We start from the raw sequence: 17,105 nt of genomic DNA on the forward strand, positions 1-17,105 counted from the left end.
CAGCGAGCACGCAAGCAAGGGATGAAGACAGCATAGCGATCACCTCAAGGATTATTTATTCACTTTGCTGCTTCCGGAATACAAAGGTAATATTACAATGCATTTTGGATGGATGACAAACCAAAATCTCAGCTGACTCAAATGTTTAAAAAAATACTTGCGTGACTGTTGTGCTCTCACCCAGAGGTCGGATATGTATAGCATCAATATAGGCCAGCCAATGGTAAACCATTGGACCTTTTCACTTCTATAGCCGTCAAGGGCAATGAATGTGTTTCACTGTCACGGATCTTTAATGCTTCAAGTAACACACACACACATAAAAAGATTAGTTTAATTCAACAAGTTTTTATGTACATCCTTGGAACCTGAAACAGTATAATGATCATCACTGATGGAGTTTATGCCCATGATAGAGATTCTTCTCTTTCTTCTTTTCATTGAGTTGTTTCATAAACCTGCAAAAACCAGAAAGGTACTTTTTTCTGAAAAGCTAAAAAACTCAATCAAAAATGTTGATTCGGTACGTTGCAAAACCAAATGTATTTATCATTATCATCACATTCACAAAACAGATCTACCAGTAGCACACTTTTTTTTATCCACCCGTATGTTATTTAACTTAATTATCCTTCACATACTTTTATATTCACTGATTGGCTGGGAGAAATCACATGATCCCACAAATGACACGCGCTGTGACGCACATCGCTTTGGCTACCAAATATGGTTCCCTCTCATCATCACAACGGGTGTTGTGTAACTTGATTAATGACGTGTTATATCTGCAGGTCAAGTTGAGCCGCGCTCATGCTCAGGAATGTGCAGTTCAAATAAGAGCATTGGTTGATGCCATGTGTGTCACCGCCTCAGGTGGAAAAGTGGTCATCATGAAAGGCAGTGAGGTGGCGCCCTCGGCGACGGTCAAGTTCTTTGGTGCTGGCACTGCAGCCTGCATTGCTGACCTGGTCACCTTTCCATTAGACACGGCCAAAGTGAGACTGCAGGTACGATGATGTCGATGGATGATTCCCAACCAGTGTGCCGTTAAGAGATTGTCAGCTTATTCAATTGTACTTTATTGATCTGAAAATTATTTATTGATCACAAATAATGTATCTTTGGTCGAGGGCGTGACCATTTTTAACAATAATCTAATTTCAGCCTTTTTTTCCCCTTGATGTTGCGATTGCAATTTAATTGATTATATTTTTGAGGGTTCTCCTGCCATGTACTTTTAAAAAAAAAATCAACACAACCAATAAATTAATCTGCATTACAATAAACAATACCAGATTATATATATATAAAATAAATGTTTTGGTCTTCCAGGTTAGGCTAATGCTAAAATAAAGGCAAATGAACCATGAACTAATATATGAAGGAAAGTTTGGTGATGTACTGAAATTGGAGTTGCTAGCGCAAACACTTTGACATGCAAAAGCGGAACAATTATTTTGCATTAGATGGCAACTGACCTCTTTTCGTGACATACAAACTCCACGCATAAAAGCTGCAATCAAGATTTGAAACTCGAACCTGTACCATGTACTGCCCGGATGAAAATGAATGATGGTCAGTGTGTCTCTAAATCTATATGTGGCCGTGTTTTTTTTTTAGGTTCAGGGCGAGATTCGCAAAGCTGACGGTGCCAATGCAAGAAAGTATCATGGGGTTTTTGGCACCATTAGCACAATGGTGCGCACCGAGGGACCCATGAGTCTTTACAACGGACTGGTCGCAGGGCTGCAGAGGCAGATGAGCTTCGCCTCCGTACGAATCGGTCTTTATGACTCCATGAAACAATTCTACACTCGAGGCACCGAAAGTGAGTCTCCCGACCGTAGAAGGATTTTGTCATTTAATGAAGGCGCCCTGATAGTAACAAGCGCACGTGCAAAGGTTCGGGGATCGTCACGAGGCTCATGGCGGGCTGCACCACTGGCGCCATGGCTGTGGCTTTGGCACAACCAACCGACGTAGTGAAGGTTCGCTTTCAAGCTCAGGCGCGCCTGGCTGACGGTGGGAGGAGATACAACGGTACTCTGGATGCTTACAAGACCATCGCCCGGGATGAGGGAGTACGAGGGCTTTGGAAAGGTAATATACGTCTTGTATCACATCTCGGTTAAAAGATCCTGCTTCTGAACAACCATCCTTTGTATACCTGCAGGGTGCACGCCCAACATCACCCGTAACGCCATTGTCAACTGCGCAGAGCTGGTGACCTATGACATTATAAAGGAGGTCATCCTGAAGTATAACTTAATGGAAGGTGAGACGCATTGCAATTACAACCTTGGTTGAATGAGGAAAGGCCTCAAACACATTTAGTACTGTACAACATAGAGCAAGGATGGGGAAATTAAAATGCAGCAGACAACACAATTTCTCATCAGTGCTTGTCAGCAGCCAGATTGGACCATGCAGTTCCTAAAACCAGATGTAACTGTGTCCAAACCTGTGATGGGAAGCGTAGTGCAGATGACATGAGTTTGCTTTAACTACTGGATCTAGCAAAAAATAAAAATAAAAATAAAAAAAGAAAATATGTGACTGTTTTCCATTATCATCTTTAACTGGACCAATATGTTCTATTTTAATTTGTTGTTTTAACAGATGTTTCTGGAAATGACATTTTGAGGTTTGGAAACAAAACAAGTTGACTTTGTGTTCAGTGCTTTGAAAGTACGAGTTGAGCCCCCCCCCCCCCCCCCCCAATCCATATTTGATGATGGCTAATTGCTTTTGGTCCCTTACAGACAACCTGCCGTGCCATTTCACCGCTGCCTTCGGCGCAGGCTTCTGTACCACGGTTGTGGCGTCGCCTGTGGACGTCGTTAAAACACGCTTCATGAATTCCAGTGCCAACCACTACAGCAGCGCCGTCAACTGTGCTCTCACCATGATGAAGAATGAAGGACCCGCCGCCTTCTATAAAGGGTAAATAGACGCCTGTATGATATTGATATTGTTGCATAGCAGCCATCGGTAACAAGCTCTTGTGTCTTAATAGTGGATTTTGTTTTCCGTCAGGTTTATGCCTTCTTTTCTGCGCCTGGTTTCTTGGAATATCGTCATGTTTGTCACCTATGAACAAATCAAACGTGGCGTGACGCAGTATTGGGAGTCACCTTTTTGAAGCCTCATCCAGCAAGAATCAACACACAGACCAAAGCTTCATGCAAGTGGACAGTGATGACGAGTGGTTAGTTGCCACCGAGTACAAAGAGAAATCATTTTTTGGGGGTAGGGGGCGGGGCCCTGTGGTCACAGCTCAGGTAGATCAGAAGTCCACAAATTCCTGCTGGGGGAATTGTTGCAAGCCCCCTTTTGCAATTTAGTTAAGGGCCCAAATATGCAGATCCAAATTTGGTGTCTGCTTGAAAACAGGATGCTTATGTTTACAAAAACAAACGAGCAGATCATATGGAAGTGATGCTTACGTTTGTACGGTATTTCTTTCTTCAGACCACACACAACAAGTAGACTGAGCCATATGATAAAAATACGATTGGTTTGTTTTTGGAGTGTCACAGTTCCTGCTTGTGAGCCATGTGGTCGGGTTTAATGATAGGATATGCACTGAAATACATTGATTTGTTGCTGGTCAATAAATTCTAAACATGTGACAAAAGTGTTAAGAAGATACAATAAAGCATCATTTTTGCAAACAATTGTTATTAAAGTGTATGATTTACATTGCCACTGTCTATCAAGTCACCGAACATATTTCTTACTTGAAGGGAAAATGGGGAGTCAGTCAACTTTATTGGATTTACACTCAATGGCCAGGAAATTAGGTAAACAGGCACTTGTGAGAGGTGATTCTAATAGTTTGGCTTCTGTATTCTCATAGATTGTAGAGGTGGACCTGCTGTTGTGACTGGGGCGTGTAATCGACAGCGTACTGGTTTATGAAAAAAGATAAACTACCGTAGTTTGCGAGTATCAAAAAAAAAATCATGCTGGTTTGATTTTTTGGCTAAACTGGTTTGCAATTGGCAACAGTTGTCATATGGTGAACTGCTAACTATCCTGACGACGGACGATAAATTTGTAACACCCTCCTTTAAGTGCTGGGAGGTGTGTGAAGACAGACCAGGCTCCAGCCACAACATTAGGTACACCAGCACAGTCCAATGAAACACAATGAAAGAGCTATACAAACATCTACGCTCAAATATACTACGACAATAGGTGCATTATTGTGGGTTTGAGGTGCTCCAAATATTCTGACATGATTTGTATAGTGTACATACAGCATATGGCCGGTTAGTGTAAATGGGCTGTGAAAAATTGCCCGAGGGAATGTGCCATAAGCAAACTTAAACCACATGTTTGGTTAAAAGCAGTGTGTTTAGCATGACTCAGCAGTTTGTCATTATGACCTACCTAGCATAATGGAATTCCATTTCCCTTCTTGATGACGAATAAAGAAGACAGATTGTGATTAATTTTTAAAAAGTAGAGCTTGTTTGATAAGATCTTTCCTGTCTGGGGAGAGCCTCTCTGGAAACTGGATGCCAAAAATGAGGATGAGGTTTCCTCTCTGGGAAGGATTCTGGGAGAGCGGCATCCCCTCCCCAGTCACCACTTTTTGGTATGTGAAGCTGCAGTGTAGTGATACACAAATTAAGAGAGAAGAAATGAGATACGGATACATAAAACCGTCGGCTTGTTTCTGGTGGTACGCAAATTCTGGAAGGTCAGCGCTTTTGTGTATTTCATTCCAGCAAACAACTGTACATTGTAGAACACATTTGAAGTGAAGCATTGTGATAGTTGACAAGTCGCATTCCTGTGACATCACATGTCACTCAGACCACATGAAGAATACCAGTGGATCAAAGAGAGATTAGCGTTTTCAAGATGGAAATACAGTCACCATTTTGAGTTTGTCTCTGCCAAAGAACATGTTAAGAGACGTTGCTGTGCTGAATGCAACTAATAAAGTAACGTGTCATGAAAGGGGCTAAATTACTTTTTCAAGGTAACTGCAGCAACATTGGCAGTGATGTACAGCGACAGACGGAACGATTAAATATTCTTCCACTAGGTGGCAGATGTTTAACATGTATGTCCACCTCTTGCCATTCATAGCCCAAAACGATTGCTTTGGGCTATATTTCGGACTTCACACCAAGTACATCTATGAGTAAATTGAGATAAGACCATCATTCGATTGTAGTATACACTTTTAGCGATGTATAAATGTACATATCTAAATTATGTGCCTCGGCTCAATAAAAGTGGGAAAAAGTTCCATATCAAATAGGAAAACACTTACTGCACAATGTCATTGATGGGAATGTTGAGTAGTCTGCCATCGAGTGTTTCCACATTGACCGAGCAACCCGTCAAAGCCTGTGAGGAAAGATTTGAGGATGCCGCTTTAGTCGCTCCTCCACATGTTATAAGTGTTTCTGTGGCTCTGAGCATGACTCACCATTGCCAGTGAGATTTGGGCCTTGTAGATCAAGTCATTGTTTTGTCTTTTGAACTGAGGGTGAGTTTTCTGTCGCACTATGAACACAATATCTGCAGGGATCTTGTTTGGGCCCTGTAGGTCACAAAATCATTATCTAATAAAGGATAACCAGAGTTTACTCTCGTCGCACAACATAAAAGTCACGTGCGGCATCATTTGTGATTATTGAATTCAAGCGATTTCTTACCTGATCCCCCTCTTTGGAAAAAATGACCTTTGTGCCTTCTTTCCATCCAGGCTTCACATCAATCGACAGAATCTTATCCTTAATACCCGACGTGTAGCCATCATCATTCATAACCTGTGAGTTGAATTACAAGAAATGGGTTTGTAGAGTTTCTTCCGAACAAAAAGTGGTGGTCGGCCCTTAGTTGATGTTAACTGTCAAACTAAACATAAAGGAAAGAGAATTACACATGGTGTATTTACAATAACCATAGCTTTAGTTTTTGATGTGCAATGCAAGAAAAAGTTTTTGTGTTTTATTTTTTTGTTTTTCATTGCATTAGGTAAGAGGAAAAAACTGACCCTTCGTGATATCTTGATTTTTTTAGTACAACCGTGGAAGAGGTCATCCAGGGATAAATGAAGATCCCTCTCGATGGGGGGATCTTGCGTCTTGACCTCTTCTGGTAGCAGGCCACCCAACAGCAGAGGGATGTCATTTGTGTAAAAGTCTGACAAGAGACAAATGGACACCATTGCGCCAACGATGTTACACATGCAATTTATGATCAAACATTTGTGGAAATTATGGTACCTGCGAATGGGTTGTCACTGCCAAAAAATTGACGGAAGGTTTTGTCTGGATTGCCGTGGTATACGTATTTGGTTGACCAGGCACCACCGCTGCCAAACTCATATGGGATTCCACCTTTCAGGCCTTCTACCCCAAACTTGTCATATGTTGCCTTTTTTCGAGCTGCCACAACATCATATCCAAGTTATGAACAGATACTGATCATCCAAACCAAAATCATAATAGACAAAAGTCATATTTTAATGCTAAACTTGGTCCACAATTACCAAATTGTCAAAAAGGGGGACAAAAACAACCAATCATACAAACTGGTAACTATAATAATGTATTATTACTATGTTTATATTACAACGTTGTGAAAGCGCCATATAAGGATGTATTGTAAAATATAATAACCAAAAAGCAATATGCTTACGGTCACTCAAAACATCGTAGGCTTCACCCAGTTGGTAAAATTTCTCTGCACTTTCTGATTCTTTGTTGCTGCTTGGATGAAACTTGAGTGACAGACGTCGATACCTGCAGAGAGAAAATAATGATGACGGCGTGTTGTACCGTCACTAGTTAATTACGATATCTGTTGCCAGGTAGACTTACGCTTTTTTTATGTCTGCGTCTGTCGCATTTCTGTTTATTTCAAGCTTGTCGTAGTATTCGCTGCACATTGCAACGTTGAATGCTGGGGTCTTGATTTGTTTTTCCTCGGAAATAGGAATGAAAAAAAAAACTACAAAACGAATCAAATGAAATTAGTGCGACGTAAACGTTTTTAATCCCACGACGCCCTCTTCACACACCAAAAAGTGATCATCCCAAAAATGTGCTTGGGGTCAGGGTCGTCAAAACAATCATCAAAAGAATTTCGATCTCGATTGCATCAATGACGCAGTACTATACGCGTGAATGCCACGTAAATGATTTTAAAGCGAGTTACGCGCATTATGGTAACGTCGGGCAACTGACGTCTTTCACCGCTGAAAGGTTAACGGGAAATTCAATTCCAGGGTCAATACGCGACACCAAAAAGCACATTTAAAAGCATAATAACGAATAAAAAAATAACTTACAACCACGGTTTCAACTAAACAACAGTACAGCAGTCCATTGAGTAGGAAATGTTTACATGGGTTGCTATAGGAAGCCGGCCAGTCCAGGGACCGTCAATAAAGGGGAGAACCCAAACAAGAAAGCTTTGGAGGGAAAATGCATTTTTTTAAAATAGCTAAAATACGAGATGATTAGATACAACTGCAATTATGGCTCAACAATATACTTCACCATGCAGGCTGGTGTGAGCATTTATATCTCAGGCATATAGTTATACAGGTCCATTGTAGAAAATGTTAAAACGTGGAACTCATATTTTACAGACCATGCGGTAAACCAATTATTTTCAGAAGGCCAAGTCGTGCCTAAAGTACTAGATGAAAAAAATGAACATAAAAAACTATATGTAACACTATCAACACACACATGGGGTAACACTCTCTTCCTTGAAATGCATTTTTTTCTCCAAGCATCCTAAGCTAAGTGGACTGAATAAGGAAGTGAGTTGCAGCAGCAGTAACAAGTTCATTTTATTTTTGTTCCTTTTAAATCAATTTCAGACAAATTACTGAATATAACTTCCTGTAGATGTTGACACAAGCTAAAATTGCACAACGAAAATTGCATGATTTACCAACAATTTAGCAGTGGTAGACTGATCGCCCTTGAGAGGCACGTGTTCATCTGCGAACAGTGCTCAAGATATATGGATATTTTATTAGCAATTGAGGACTCATATCAAGACTGAAGAAATTAAGAAACATAAAAAAGAACAATGAATCCAGTAGAAATAAATACAAGTCCATCCATCCAGATAAATCACTAATGGAAATATCAATACCCAAACAAAACAAAAAAAACTTTTTAATCAACCAAACTAGAAAGGAAGCCCTCGTTCTACATTAAAACGCACGCTGGATCTCCATTCGTAATTTTTAGTGTTTTCTTTAAAACGACTGTATACGAGAAAATCTTCATCACACACTATCATCAAACAAATTGCTAAATGATACTCTTACAATTGAAAAAAAAAATCCAAATAAAGAGGGTAGAAAACGAAGGCAAGAAAACAACAGGAGTATGCATGTGGACGGTCAAAGGGAAGGTGTGGTGTCGGCCCCTGCGGGCGTCATGCTTTTTCACGACATGCTGGGAGATGGGTGACCTTGCTGGTAAAGGTCGTTCTGACATGTCGCGCCTGTTTGTGAGTTTCAGTCTGTGTCGACACAGAGCTCTCGCCATGATAATGCCTGTTTGCTTTTAGTGCAACCATTTCCACGTTACACAAGGGTAGTTTCCGGATAACACAAAATGATGTACGAATCCGTGCAAGGTGAGGTTAACAGATCCACATTGCACTTGACGCCGTTAATGCAATGCTTTTTATTTATATATATATAGACTTGTTGTTTTGCTTTACTGTTGTATGTTAGTTGCTCCATGTCCTGCACTTTGCGTGCAGCGATGGCTGTTTGAAAGTGCTCTATATACATTTGAGTTGAGTTGAGTTGAGATATAACATGCTAAGTCCATTTGGTGCCTTTATACATGTTTGCCGTTTGGTTCCAAAAGTAACGTTTACACAAACGACTGCCACTGTGTCTCATTCTGCTTCTACCACCATTTGCATCCGAACATGACCGGAGCTCGGTGAAGCCATTCAAGCTCAAGCTGCGAATACTGTTTCCATGTTTGTGTGGAGCAGTGCAAATATCGATCCAAGACTTTAATGGCTGCCGGACGAGAGCGAAGGTCTCCCTTTTCCTTGGGGTTGGGGAAGAGGCCGATGTAGTGAAGGGTACAGATAGAGACAAACAAGCCCAGTCAGAGAACCGTTTTCCCAGTGACGTGGGGAAACTAGCAGGCACAACCGCCTTCGCTGGCAGGCGGCTCTGCCGGCTTCTCCAGCTTGATGTCGATCACTGAAGGATGCATGAATTAGGGAATGTCACATTACTTTGGTGATATATTCTGATTCTTAAAGGCTGAAGTCTGGGTCAGGCGTCGATTCGCCGAGATTTAAACCGAAACATCAGAACAGCGAGGCAGATATGTTTTAACCACGAGCCTACCATGCAGCCCACGTACATGAATACAACTATGACAATTCACTGAAATCAAAAGCTGAAAAGAGCATTATTATGTTTGTAATAGTGAAAGGTGTGATACGGCTGTTCTATTGGAGCTTATAAATTTGTGGCGATTAATCAAATTCAAATCAGCATTGCAATGGAGTCGAATGCAATACACAAATCGCAAAAGCCGCAATTTGGGGGCAGGGTTGTTTCATTTTGGTCAGTCGGTAGGTATTATTGATTTGTTTATATAGTGCTTAAGAAACGCAGTCCTCATGAAACATGAAACGTTGAAGCAATAAAGCCAGATTTACTTGCATTGCTGTTGTAATCTGACTGTTTATGCCAGTACAATTCAGTAAAATTGTTATGAACACCGAAAAAGACTGCAAGTCAACAACTACAAAATACATAAACTGTCTTTCACATTAAGGCAAGATTCATTTGGTATTTTAGCGCTAAATCTAACCTAGAAAACCAAAACATTATGTATAACTAATCTGCTGTTTATTGTAATAGATTAATATATTGCTTGTGTTTATTTAAAAAAAAAAACAACAACAAAAAAACCCCCCGAAGACCTTGGAAAAATATCCATCCATCCATTTTCCGAACCGCTTGATCCTCACTAGGGTCGCGGGGGGTGCTGGAGCCTATCCCAGCCATCTTCGGGCAGTAGGCGGGGGACACCCTGAATCAGTTGCCAGCCAATCGCAGGGCACACAGAGACGAACAACCATTCACGCCCACACTCACACCTAGGGACAATTTAGAGCATCCAATCAGCCTGCCATGCATGTTTTTGGAATGTGGGAGGAAACCGGAGCACCCGGAGAAAACCCACGCAGGCCCGGGGAGAACATGCAAACTCCACACAGGGAGGGCGGAGCTGGAATCGAACCCGGTACCTCTGCACTGTGAAGCCGACGTGCTAACCACTGGACTACCGGGCCGCCCTCTTGGAAAAATAATCACATTAAAATGCAATCATAACACCGAGGATAGATATCATGTGCTTTGACAAATCCGCCAACCTGCAATGAATGACAAGGCTGTAGAGCGCTGTCACAGGGGCTTAGGGATTTTCAGGGTTTATGACAAGACAGACAGCAAACACGCACACACAAAAGGATACTATCCTCTCTATTTTTGTCCTGTGTGGTGTCCATTCCAGGGAGGGCGGCTGCCACGCGACGGAAGAGCTGCAGCAGGGAAAAACAAAAGGGATCGTATTTTATTTATTAATTTTTTAATCGCCCCAGGCAACGAAATTGAGGAAATTGCAAACACTGTGAAACTCAATGAAATGGCTTGTATATGTATTGCCATGATCAAGCATCTGGTCAGCCTGAAACTCTCTCAGAGGAAAATGCTGCTTTCCACTGAGGGAGCTGCAGTGCCATGAAAAAGTATTGGCCCCCTTCCTGGTTTGTCTGTTCTTTCCATATTTCTCACACACAAAGATTTCAGTTAATCAAACTCATTTTTAATATCACACAGAGACAACCCAAGCAAATTCAAAGTGTAGTTTCTAAGTGCAAATGTAATTTATTTGGACACGCACAGGAAAAATAAAACCCCAAACTTGCCTGTCCCTCTTAAAAAGTAATTGCCCCCTGAACCTAATCGTGGGTTGTGCCACCCTTGGCAGAAATAACTGAAATCAAGCATCTGCGATAATTGGTGATGAGTCTTTCACATTGGTTGTGGAGGAATTTTGGGCCACTCTTCTTCGCAGAATTGCATCGTATGCGATAAATATCCCAAAAACCACAGAAATCAGGAAGGGGGGGGGCAAATACTATCTCACAGCACTGCAAGTTGGAAGTGAATGATGAATTTAAAGAAAACGGTCATGTATTATGATCCTCAACATGCAGCAAATAGTCTCTGCACAGCAGTCCCGTGCAGCGCAATGTTAAGAGGGAGTATTAGGGGAACGCTCAAAACAAAGTCTAGTTGCGAGAAGAAAAAGTGAGAACAATTGATGAAGATATAATATCACAAGAAGAAACACTGGTATTCAAAATTCAGAAAGTAAAACTGCATTCCAATGTTATTCAAGTTCTTAAAATTTCTGAATGTTTCCATTTCACTCTTGTAATTCCATGACTCAAACTCCTAGTAATACGTTTGAACTTTTCAGCATTCTCCTAATACTCCTTGATTGTAAATTCAGACACGTCTTTTGATATTTATCAAGGAGTGTGCACATTTCAAATCGTGTCTTTTTCTTTTTTTGCCCATTGCCAACACAAGCTTTTAAACGTTGCACTTTGTAGACCACACACTTACATATACATCCAAGCGTGGATGTAATTCACTTGAGACTGGTTTGTTCCAATCTGTCATGCCTATTTTTATCATCAAAAGACAGTCAGAATGAATGGCCACACCCTTCCATGTCCACCCAGGGCCAGATGTCAAAGACGCCTTTTTCCGTTTAGAAGCACGCATGCGTATGTAAAGCCGAAGAAAGCCAGTCAATGGACAGCATGAACACACGTACACGCACAAAAGTCGGAGGTAGCGCACGCTCTACCTGTTTGACATTGTAGCCTGTCTTTGCACTGGTTTCAATATACAGAACATTCATCTCTTTTGCTCTTTGCTCTCCCTCCTCTGTGGTAATCTGTCTGTGATGAGTCACAGCGTACGGGACGCACACAGCCAAGCACACAAACACCCCCGCAGACAGACAGACACAGACAAGGGGGGGGGGGGGGGGGGGTACAGGTTCAATATTTTTAAATGAATGAAGAAGTCGTGCTCATCCCTGCTCCTGCTGCCACCTTTTGTCAAGACCAAAAGTTCACCATCTGCACAGTGAAGAGGGAATGCAAGTCTGAAGGTAGACCTGGACACCAATAATATTTATTGGTGGTTTCTTATCAACTACACCCTCTGATGAGTGACTTGGATGCGGGAAGGAGGGGGATGGGGGGTGTCACTTTTGGAGGCGTCGCCAAGGTGACAGCATCGGTGGCGAGGTGACTGAGCACGACGCTCGCTCTCGATCTTACCTGTTTGACATTGTAGCCAGCTTTCGCACTAGTCTCAATAAACATTACATTTAGTTCTTTGGCTTTCCGCTCTCCCTCCTCAATAGATACTTGCCTGTGGTAGATAAAGGGGTTAAAGTTGAACATCACACAACAATGACATTAACTTAAAAAAATAAATAAAAGGAAACCCACTTTACAAGGCGCTCCATTGTATGTGTGTTACCTTTCTAGTTAGGTACCAATTTGTTTTGGGTTTTTTTTTCTGTGATAACTATCCCAAAGTAACATAACTTCCATATTTGCAGCTCTCTGTATATTTTTTGGCTGTTTCTGTAACACCCAATGATGCCAAAATAATAACACCCTGGCTTAAAGGAAAGTGGTACTGGAGTGTCAAGGAGTAAAATATATTTTGACCGAGAGACTAAAAATTTCTGCCATGGTCAGACAATGTTTAGTCTGGGCTGTTTGCAGAACTTGCAGTGAGTCTGCTCCGTGTGAAAGTTCTTGCTCTGGTGAGTAGCTGTTAAAAAGCTTAAACTGGCAAGAACAGATTTTTATTCTTTATAATTTTGATTGTTTGACAATTGGCATTTTTACAAGTTGTGAAGCAGCAACATACACGTCTGCGTCCTCACATTTTTTAGACCTTATTTCAACCGGTTACAAAAGATTAACTCTGCACCCAAGGTTAGGCCTGACCTTTTGTTTGGTAGGCCAAGTGGCTGGCATGTTCCAGATCTTCCAGGCCAAATTTGATAAAGCTGACCCAGCGTTAAAAAACAACTTGCTGCTATTACGGCCGGTGCTATTCAAGGAAAAAAGAAGCAAAAAAATAAAACACTCCTCTCCATTACCTTTTATCAATATGTGACAAGTAGCCCTGAAAGGAGCCAAAGAGCAAAAACAGTACCCATGGTCGGCACTACTGAGCATCGTGGAAGATTTTATGTAAATGTAAGTGTGGCTAAATTATAGAATTGTTGTATTCAACTTTTGCTATTTGTGAAATATGAATGAAATATGTCCAATAAAACTGTGCACTATTCGTAAAGTGGTTGCGAATAACGCTGAGTTGTTTGTATTTCTACCTTGATTCCACCCCTCCCTCTGCATTGCAGTGCTTTTACTGTGCTTGCACACACCAAAATACAAACTCACACACGTACTCAAGAAGTGAGACATGAAGCCGATCTGATTCACAAATACACAATGAGATTAACTTTAACCCAGATTCACTTTCAATAAAACATGAAAAAGAAATCCATACGCGTGCGTGTGTGTGGGTAAGTTTTACATTAGAGGTGGATTTCATTTACTACTTGTCCGGCTGTACATGTGAAAAATGAGATTTGGGGGTAAATTAAAATTTTACTTGATGAATTGCATGTAGATTTAATAAATGTGTCAGGATGATGCGAGCTTTGACTATGGAAGAAATAATCTCAAATATAATCGCTCTTAATGGGAATGGTTGTTGGAAGATATATGGAGATAAATAGATACAATATTATCATTTGCTCACTACTTTTGAAAGTGAACGAAATGCCAATCGTAGCAGCGCCAGCCACACAGAGAAGACAGAAGTTGCTGCATCAGGAAACTCTGAACCACTCTGTATTGACATTCCAGCAGCAACAATCAATGTCTTCATTAGCATGCCGGCAGCCAGTGAGCGAGAGAGGGAGGAGAGATTACCTTTTGTCTGCAAGATCGGTCTTGTTGCCCACCAACATGATGATGACATCACTTCCTCGCTCCGTTCTCACGTCATCAATCCATTTTGTGGTTTGCTGGAAGGAGTTCACATCTACCGACAAGATGAGAAGCAGACCAGAACATGGAGTCGAATCTGACTTTGCCGACAGGGCATATATTCGTAAAAGTGATTACAGAAAAGAAACAAAATGTGTCTGAAAGGAATCACCACCTACTTGTGATGTCGTACACTACGACAGCGGCTGCAGAGTCTCTGATGTAACTTGGGATGAGGCTACGAAATCGCTCCTGGCCTGCTGTGTCCCACAACTGCAATCTGATCTAGAAGGCAGGATGGGGAAAGTTTAAGAGGAGGAGGAAAACAAAAGAGACGAATGTGTGTGTGTGTGTGTGTGTGGGGGGGGGGGGTCGCGTGTATGTGTGTGTGTGTGGGGGGGGGATCAGACATAGTCAGTTATGCTGCTAAATTGAAAAATATATGATAAATGGATATGAATAGAGAATATGAATTAGAAATAGGTAAGGAGGGCCTCGGGACATGCAAAGGAATCAGCTTTCCACTTGTCATCCACTCCTTTCGAGATGAAGCAATGGCTTTGATTTGCGGGGGGAAAAAAATAGAGTCAGCAACTTATTGTGGCATTCAACTCACACTTAAAAGGCAGAAAAACATTTTTAATGATGGAAGATACGCAACAAAATCACATCAGAATGACTACAAAGCGAGACCAAAAAAAAAAAAAAAAAAAAAAAAGAAATCCCCAAACTTACTGTTCTGTCCTCGAGGTACATGGTTTTCGACAGGAAGTCGATTCCTATTGTGGCCTGAAACATGACACATGGTGTTAATTAGGCATACTACCTAATACATTTGTCAACACTGGATTATGAGCGTTGGCCTCACTTGGTATGTGTTGTCGAAGCTGTCATACATAAACCTGGTGATCAGCGAGGTCTTCCCCACTGAAAACAAAACACATATGAAACAATGACTCCTTCAGGAAACGTCACGTCATTGAGCACTTGCCAGCGTGGACTGTGACACGAAGCTGGACTGATTATCAAGATGCATTGGCTTGAAGATGACAGGGTCAAAGTCAAAAGGACATCCTATCATGTCTGTTAGATATGTGACCAATAAGGCGAGGCTTGGTGGGACAGAAACATTGAGACATTTAAATCAATGCCTGTCAAGTGAATGAGCGACTGGGCCTCGCCTTTCCCACATGCAAGGGCATTACAGTAAGTAATTATGAGTGAAAAGGCATGCAAGTTTTTAAAAAAAAATACGGGTCGCCGCATGGCATGGCTATTTTTTTTTTCTTGAGCTGGTAGCAAAAATTTGACAAAGTTACACTTAGATGGTGCCAGTGAACTTCAGAACAAGCAGCAGTTGGGCAAAGGGTGAACCCTATCCTCAAGAAAGAGGCCAAGCTGTCTGTTGCCACTCCCACTTGAAGTTTACGATCAACTAAAGATAAAACAAATTGCAGGTCGCACCGCATAAATGCCTGAATCATTTTTCAATATTTTGGGAAAACAAGAAAGAACAATTTTGAGAACACTTCTTCCACACCAAACTGATTCAGGCATGCCTTTATGGTACTCAATGACACAGTCATGTTCTCAAACCGTTGCCATAAAGTTGGATGTTCAAAATGTCTTGGTAGGATGTAGAGTTACGCACAGTTAATGAATTCAGAGCCATTTGATTTGGAGGTGTGTCTTTCGTGTTTAGCTGAATTAATATTGACAATAAAATCTAAAGTTTCAAACAAGCAGTGCAATTCAATAAGTGATAGTGAGAGTGATGCAAGCAATCTCTTAGCTCATGTTACCAAGCAGAGCGATGAGTCATGCAGACTTCTAGCTCAGTATTCATACTTAATACTGTATTGGCTTGAGGTATCAGACCACTCTTGGGAGAATGCTTTTAAAACGTTTTGTATTGACAGCCCTTTTATCTTAACGTTGATAAATAAGGATTAAGGATTGTTAGTCATGTACCTTTTTCCAATTGACATGGGAATTCGATGTTCTGCTTGACCAGAAAGTGGGAAGAGGAATACAGTAATGCTACTGGCCAGGTTTTTAACACAACATTCCGCTTGGATAGCTAACTAGAATAAATGGGACAACAAACGTCTGAAACTGACGATTTCAATCGATTTAAAAGTCAATTGTTGTGTAAAGTTGATAATCCACCACCATTATCACTTGACGAAGTCAATGTGTAATGTCATCGGTTACTGTTGGAGTAGAAGAGCATTACGTTTTAAAGGAGGAAGCAAGAACCGGAATAAATTTGAGGAGTATGCATCATTATGTTACGTGGCTAATAAGAGCTAGCAATGACAACCGATTAAATCAACAGCCACAGCCCACCCAAAGTCTTTAGCCTCATATCCCAATTGACACATTAACGCCGATTTAGGAAAAATGACTGCCCATTTGGCAATAATACTTACCACTCTGTTCCCCAAGGAAGACTAATTTAAATTTCCTTAGTGGGTTTCCAAAGTCTCCGGCCGTGGACATGGCTGTGAAACAAGCTCTGACGTGACTTCTCTGGAGCTTCCCAGCTAGCCAGCTAAGCACTTGTTTTCGAAAAGAAAAAAAAAACTGGAACGTCGAACCGATTCGTCCAAATCGTGACAGAAGCTACTTATGCGTGGTTTCAGTTGTGAAAATGTCCCTTTCCGATTTTCAGACACTTTTTTGACCACTCACCGCCGAACTGCATTGAAGTTAGCATTACAGTACATTACTTCTGTGACATGTCTACTGGCAACTTGCCACTTTGGGCCCTTCTTCTTCACCGTACGTAAAATGCAATCCATAAATGATTGTGCTGCCCCCCACTGGTGATAAAACAAATCATGGTGGAATTTACACTGTAGATATACTGTATAGTACAAATACTTGCGTAAAAAGACCGGTCGTTGGCATGGATTGAGAAATAAAGACAAACCATTTGCAGGAAATAAATACATTTTCTGTCCAACTAA

The 17,105-nt window shown here is 41.3% G+C and overlaps 3 protein-coding genes across 4 annotated transcripts; 1 reads left to right on the forward strand and 2 right to left on the reverse strand.

The window, feature by feature from the left end:
- On the forward strand, positions 1-3,355 carry LOC147193696 (dicarboxylate carrier UCP2-like). Its single transcript, XM_086130532.1, has 7 exons — positions 1-86; positions 874-1,007; positions 1,621-1,828; positions 1,903-2,100; positions 2,174-2,275; positions 2,763-2,943; positions 3,037-3,355. Exons 2-7 carry the CDS (start codon positions 891-893, stop codon positions 3,140-3,142), a joined length of 912 nt encoding a protein of 303 aa, XP_085986658.1. The 5' UTR covers positions 1-86; positions 874-890; the 3' UTR covers positions 3,143-3,355.
- Positions 3,356-3,479: 124 nt separating this feature from the next.
- On the reverse strand, positions 3,480-7,728 carry dnajb13 (DnaJ heat shock protein family (Hsp40) member B13). Its single transcript, XM_086130531.1, has 8 exons — positions 6,849-7,728; positions 6,667-6,770; positions 6,252-6,413; positions 6,020-6,168; positions 5,679-5,792; positions 5,450-5,563; positions 5,291-5,367; positions 3,480-4,613 (listed from the first exon to the last, which is right to left on the reverse strand). Exons 1-8 carry the CDS (start codon positions 6,914-6,916, stop codon positions 4,454-4,456), a joined length of 948 nt encoding a protein of 315 aa, XP_085986657.1. The 5' UTR covers positions 6,917-7,728; the 3' UTR covers positions 3,480-4,453.
- Positions 7,729-7,803: 75 nt separating this feature from the next.
- rab6a (RAB6A, member RAS oncogene family) lies at positions 7,804-16,906 on the reverse strand. 2 transcript variants are annotated; one of them, XM_086130534.1, is made up of 8 exons: positions 16,566-16,906; positions 15,002-15,060; positions 14,869-14,922; positions 14,313-14,418; positions 14,077-14,188; positions 11,916-12,009; positions 10,509-10,575; positions 7,804-9,220 (listed from the first exon to the last, which is right to left on the reverse strand). In XM_086130534.1, exons 1-8 carry the CDS (start codon positions 16,633-16,635, stop codon positions 9,156-9,158), a joined length of 627 nt encoding a protein of 208 aa, XP_085986660.1. In that variant the 5' UTR covers positions 16,636-16,906; the 3' UTR covers positions 7,804-9,155. The 2 variants fall into 2 exon arrangements, with proteins under 2 accessions (XP_085986660.1, XP_085986659.1); XM_086130533.1 differs by lacking the exon at positions 11,916-12,009 and adding an exon at positions 12,397-12,490.
- Positions 16,907-17,105: the final 199 nt, after the last annotated feature.

The sequence above is a fragment of the Hippocampus guttulatus genome, chromosome 15 (genome assembly GCF_054856545.1).
Source record: "Hippocampus guttulatus isolate MCC_2025c chromosome 15, RoL_Hgut_1.0, whole genome shotgun sequence".
In the NCBI taxonomy this organism is placed as follows: domain Eukaryota; kingdom Metazoa; phylum Chordata; class Actinopteri; order Syngnathiformes; family Syngnathidae; genus Hippocampus; species Hippocampus guttulatus.

Coding starts and splice junctions, on each gene's coding strand:
- LOC147193696 (XM_086130532.1), top strand. CDS start 891: ATGAAAGGCAGTGAGGTGGCGCCCTCGGCGACGGTCAAGTTCTTTGGT. Junction 1,829..1,902: donor CTACACTCGAGGCACCGAAA/GTGAGTCTCCCG, acceptor GCACGTGCAAAG/GTTCGGGGATCGTCACGAGG. Junction 2,944..3,036: donor CCCGCCGCCTTCTATAAAGG/GTAAATAGACGC, acceptor GTTTTCCGTCAG/GTTTATGCCTTCTTTTCTGC.
- dnajb13 (XM_086130531.1), bottom strand. CDS start 6,916: ATGTGCAGCGAATACTACGACAAGCTTGAAATAAACAGAAATGCGACA. Junction 5,793..6,019: donor AAATCAAGATATCACGAAGG/GTCAGTTTTTTC, acceptor TTCAACTCACAG/GTTATGAATGATGATGGCTA. Junction 4,614..5,290: donor CCCATCAATGACATTGTGCA/GTAAGTGTTTTC, acceptor ACTACACTGCAG/CTTCACATACCAAAAAGTGG.
- rab6a (XM_086130534.1), bottom strand. CDS start 16,635: ATGTCCACGGCCGGAGACTTTGGAAACCCACTAAGGAAATTTAAATTA. Junction 14,923..15,001: donor GCTTCGACAACACATACCAA/GTGAGGCCAACG, acceptor GTCATGTTTCAG/GCCACAATAGGAATCGACTT. Junction 9,221..10,508: donor GGACAAAAATAGAGAGGATA/GTATCCTTTTGT, acceptor TGCATCCTTCAG/TGATCGACATCAAGCTGGAG.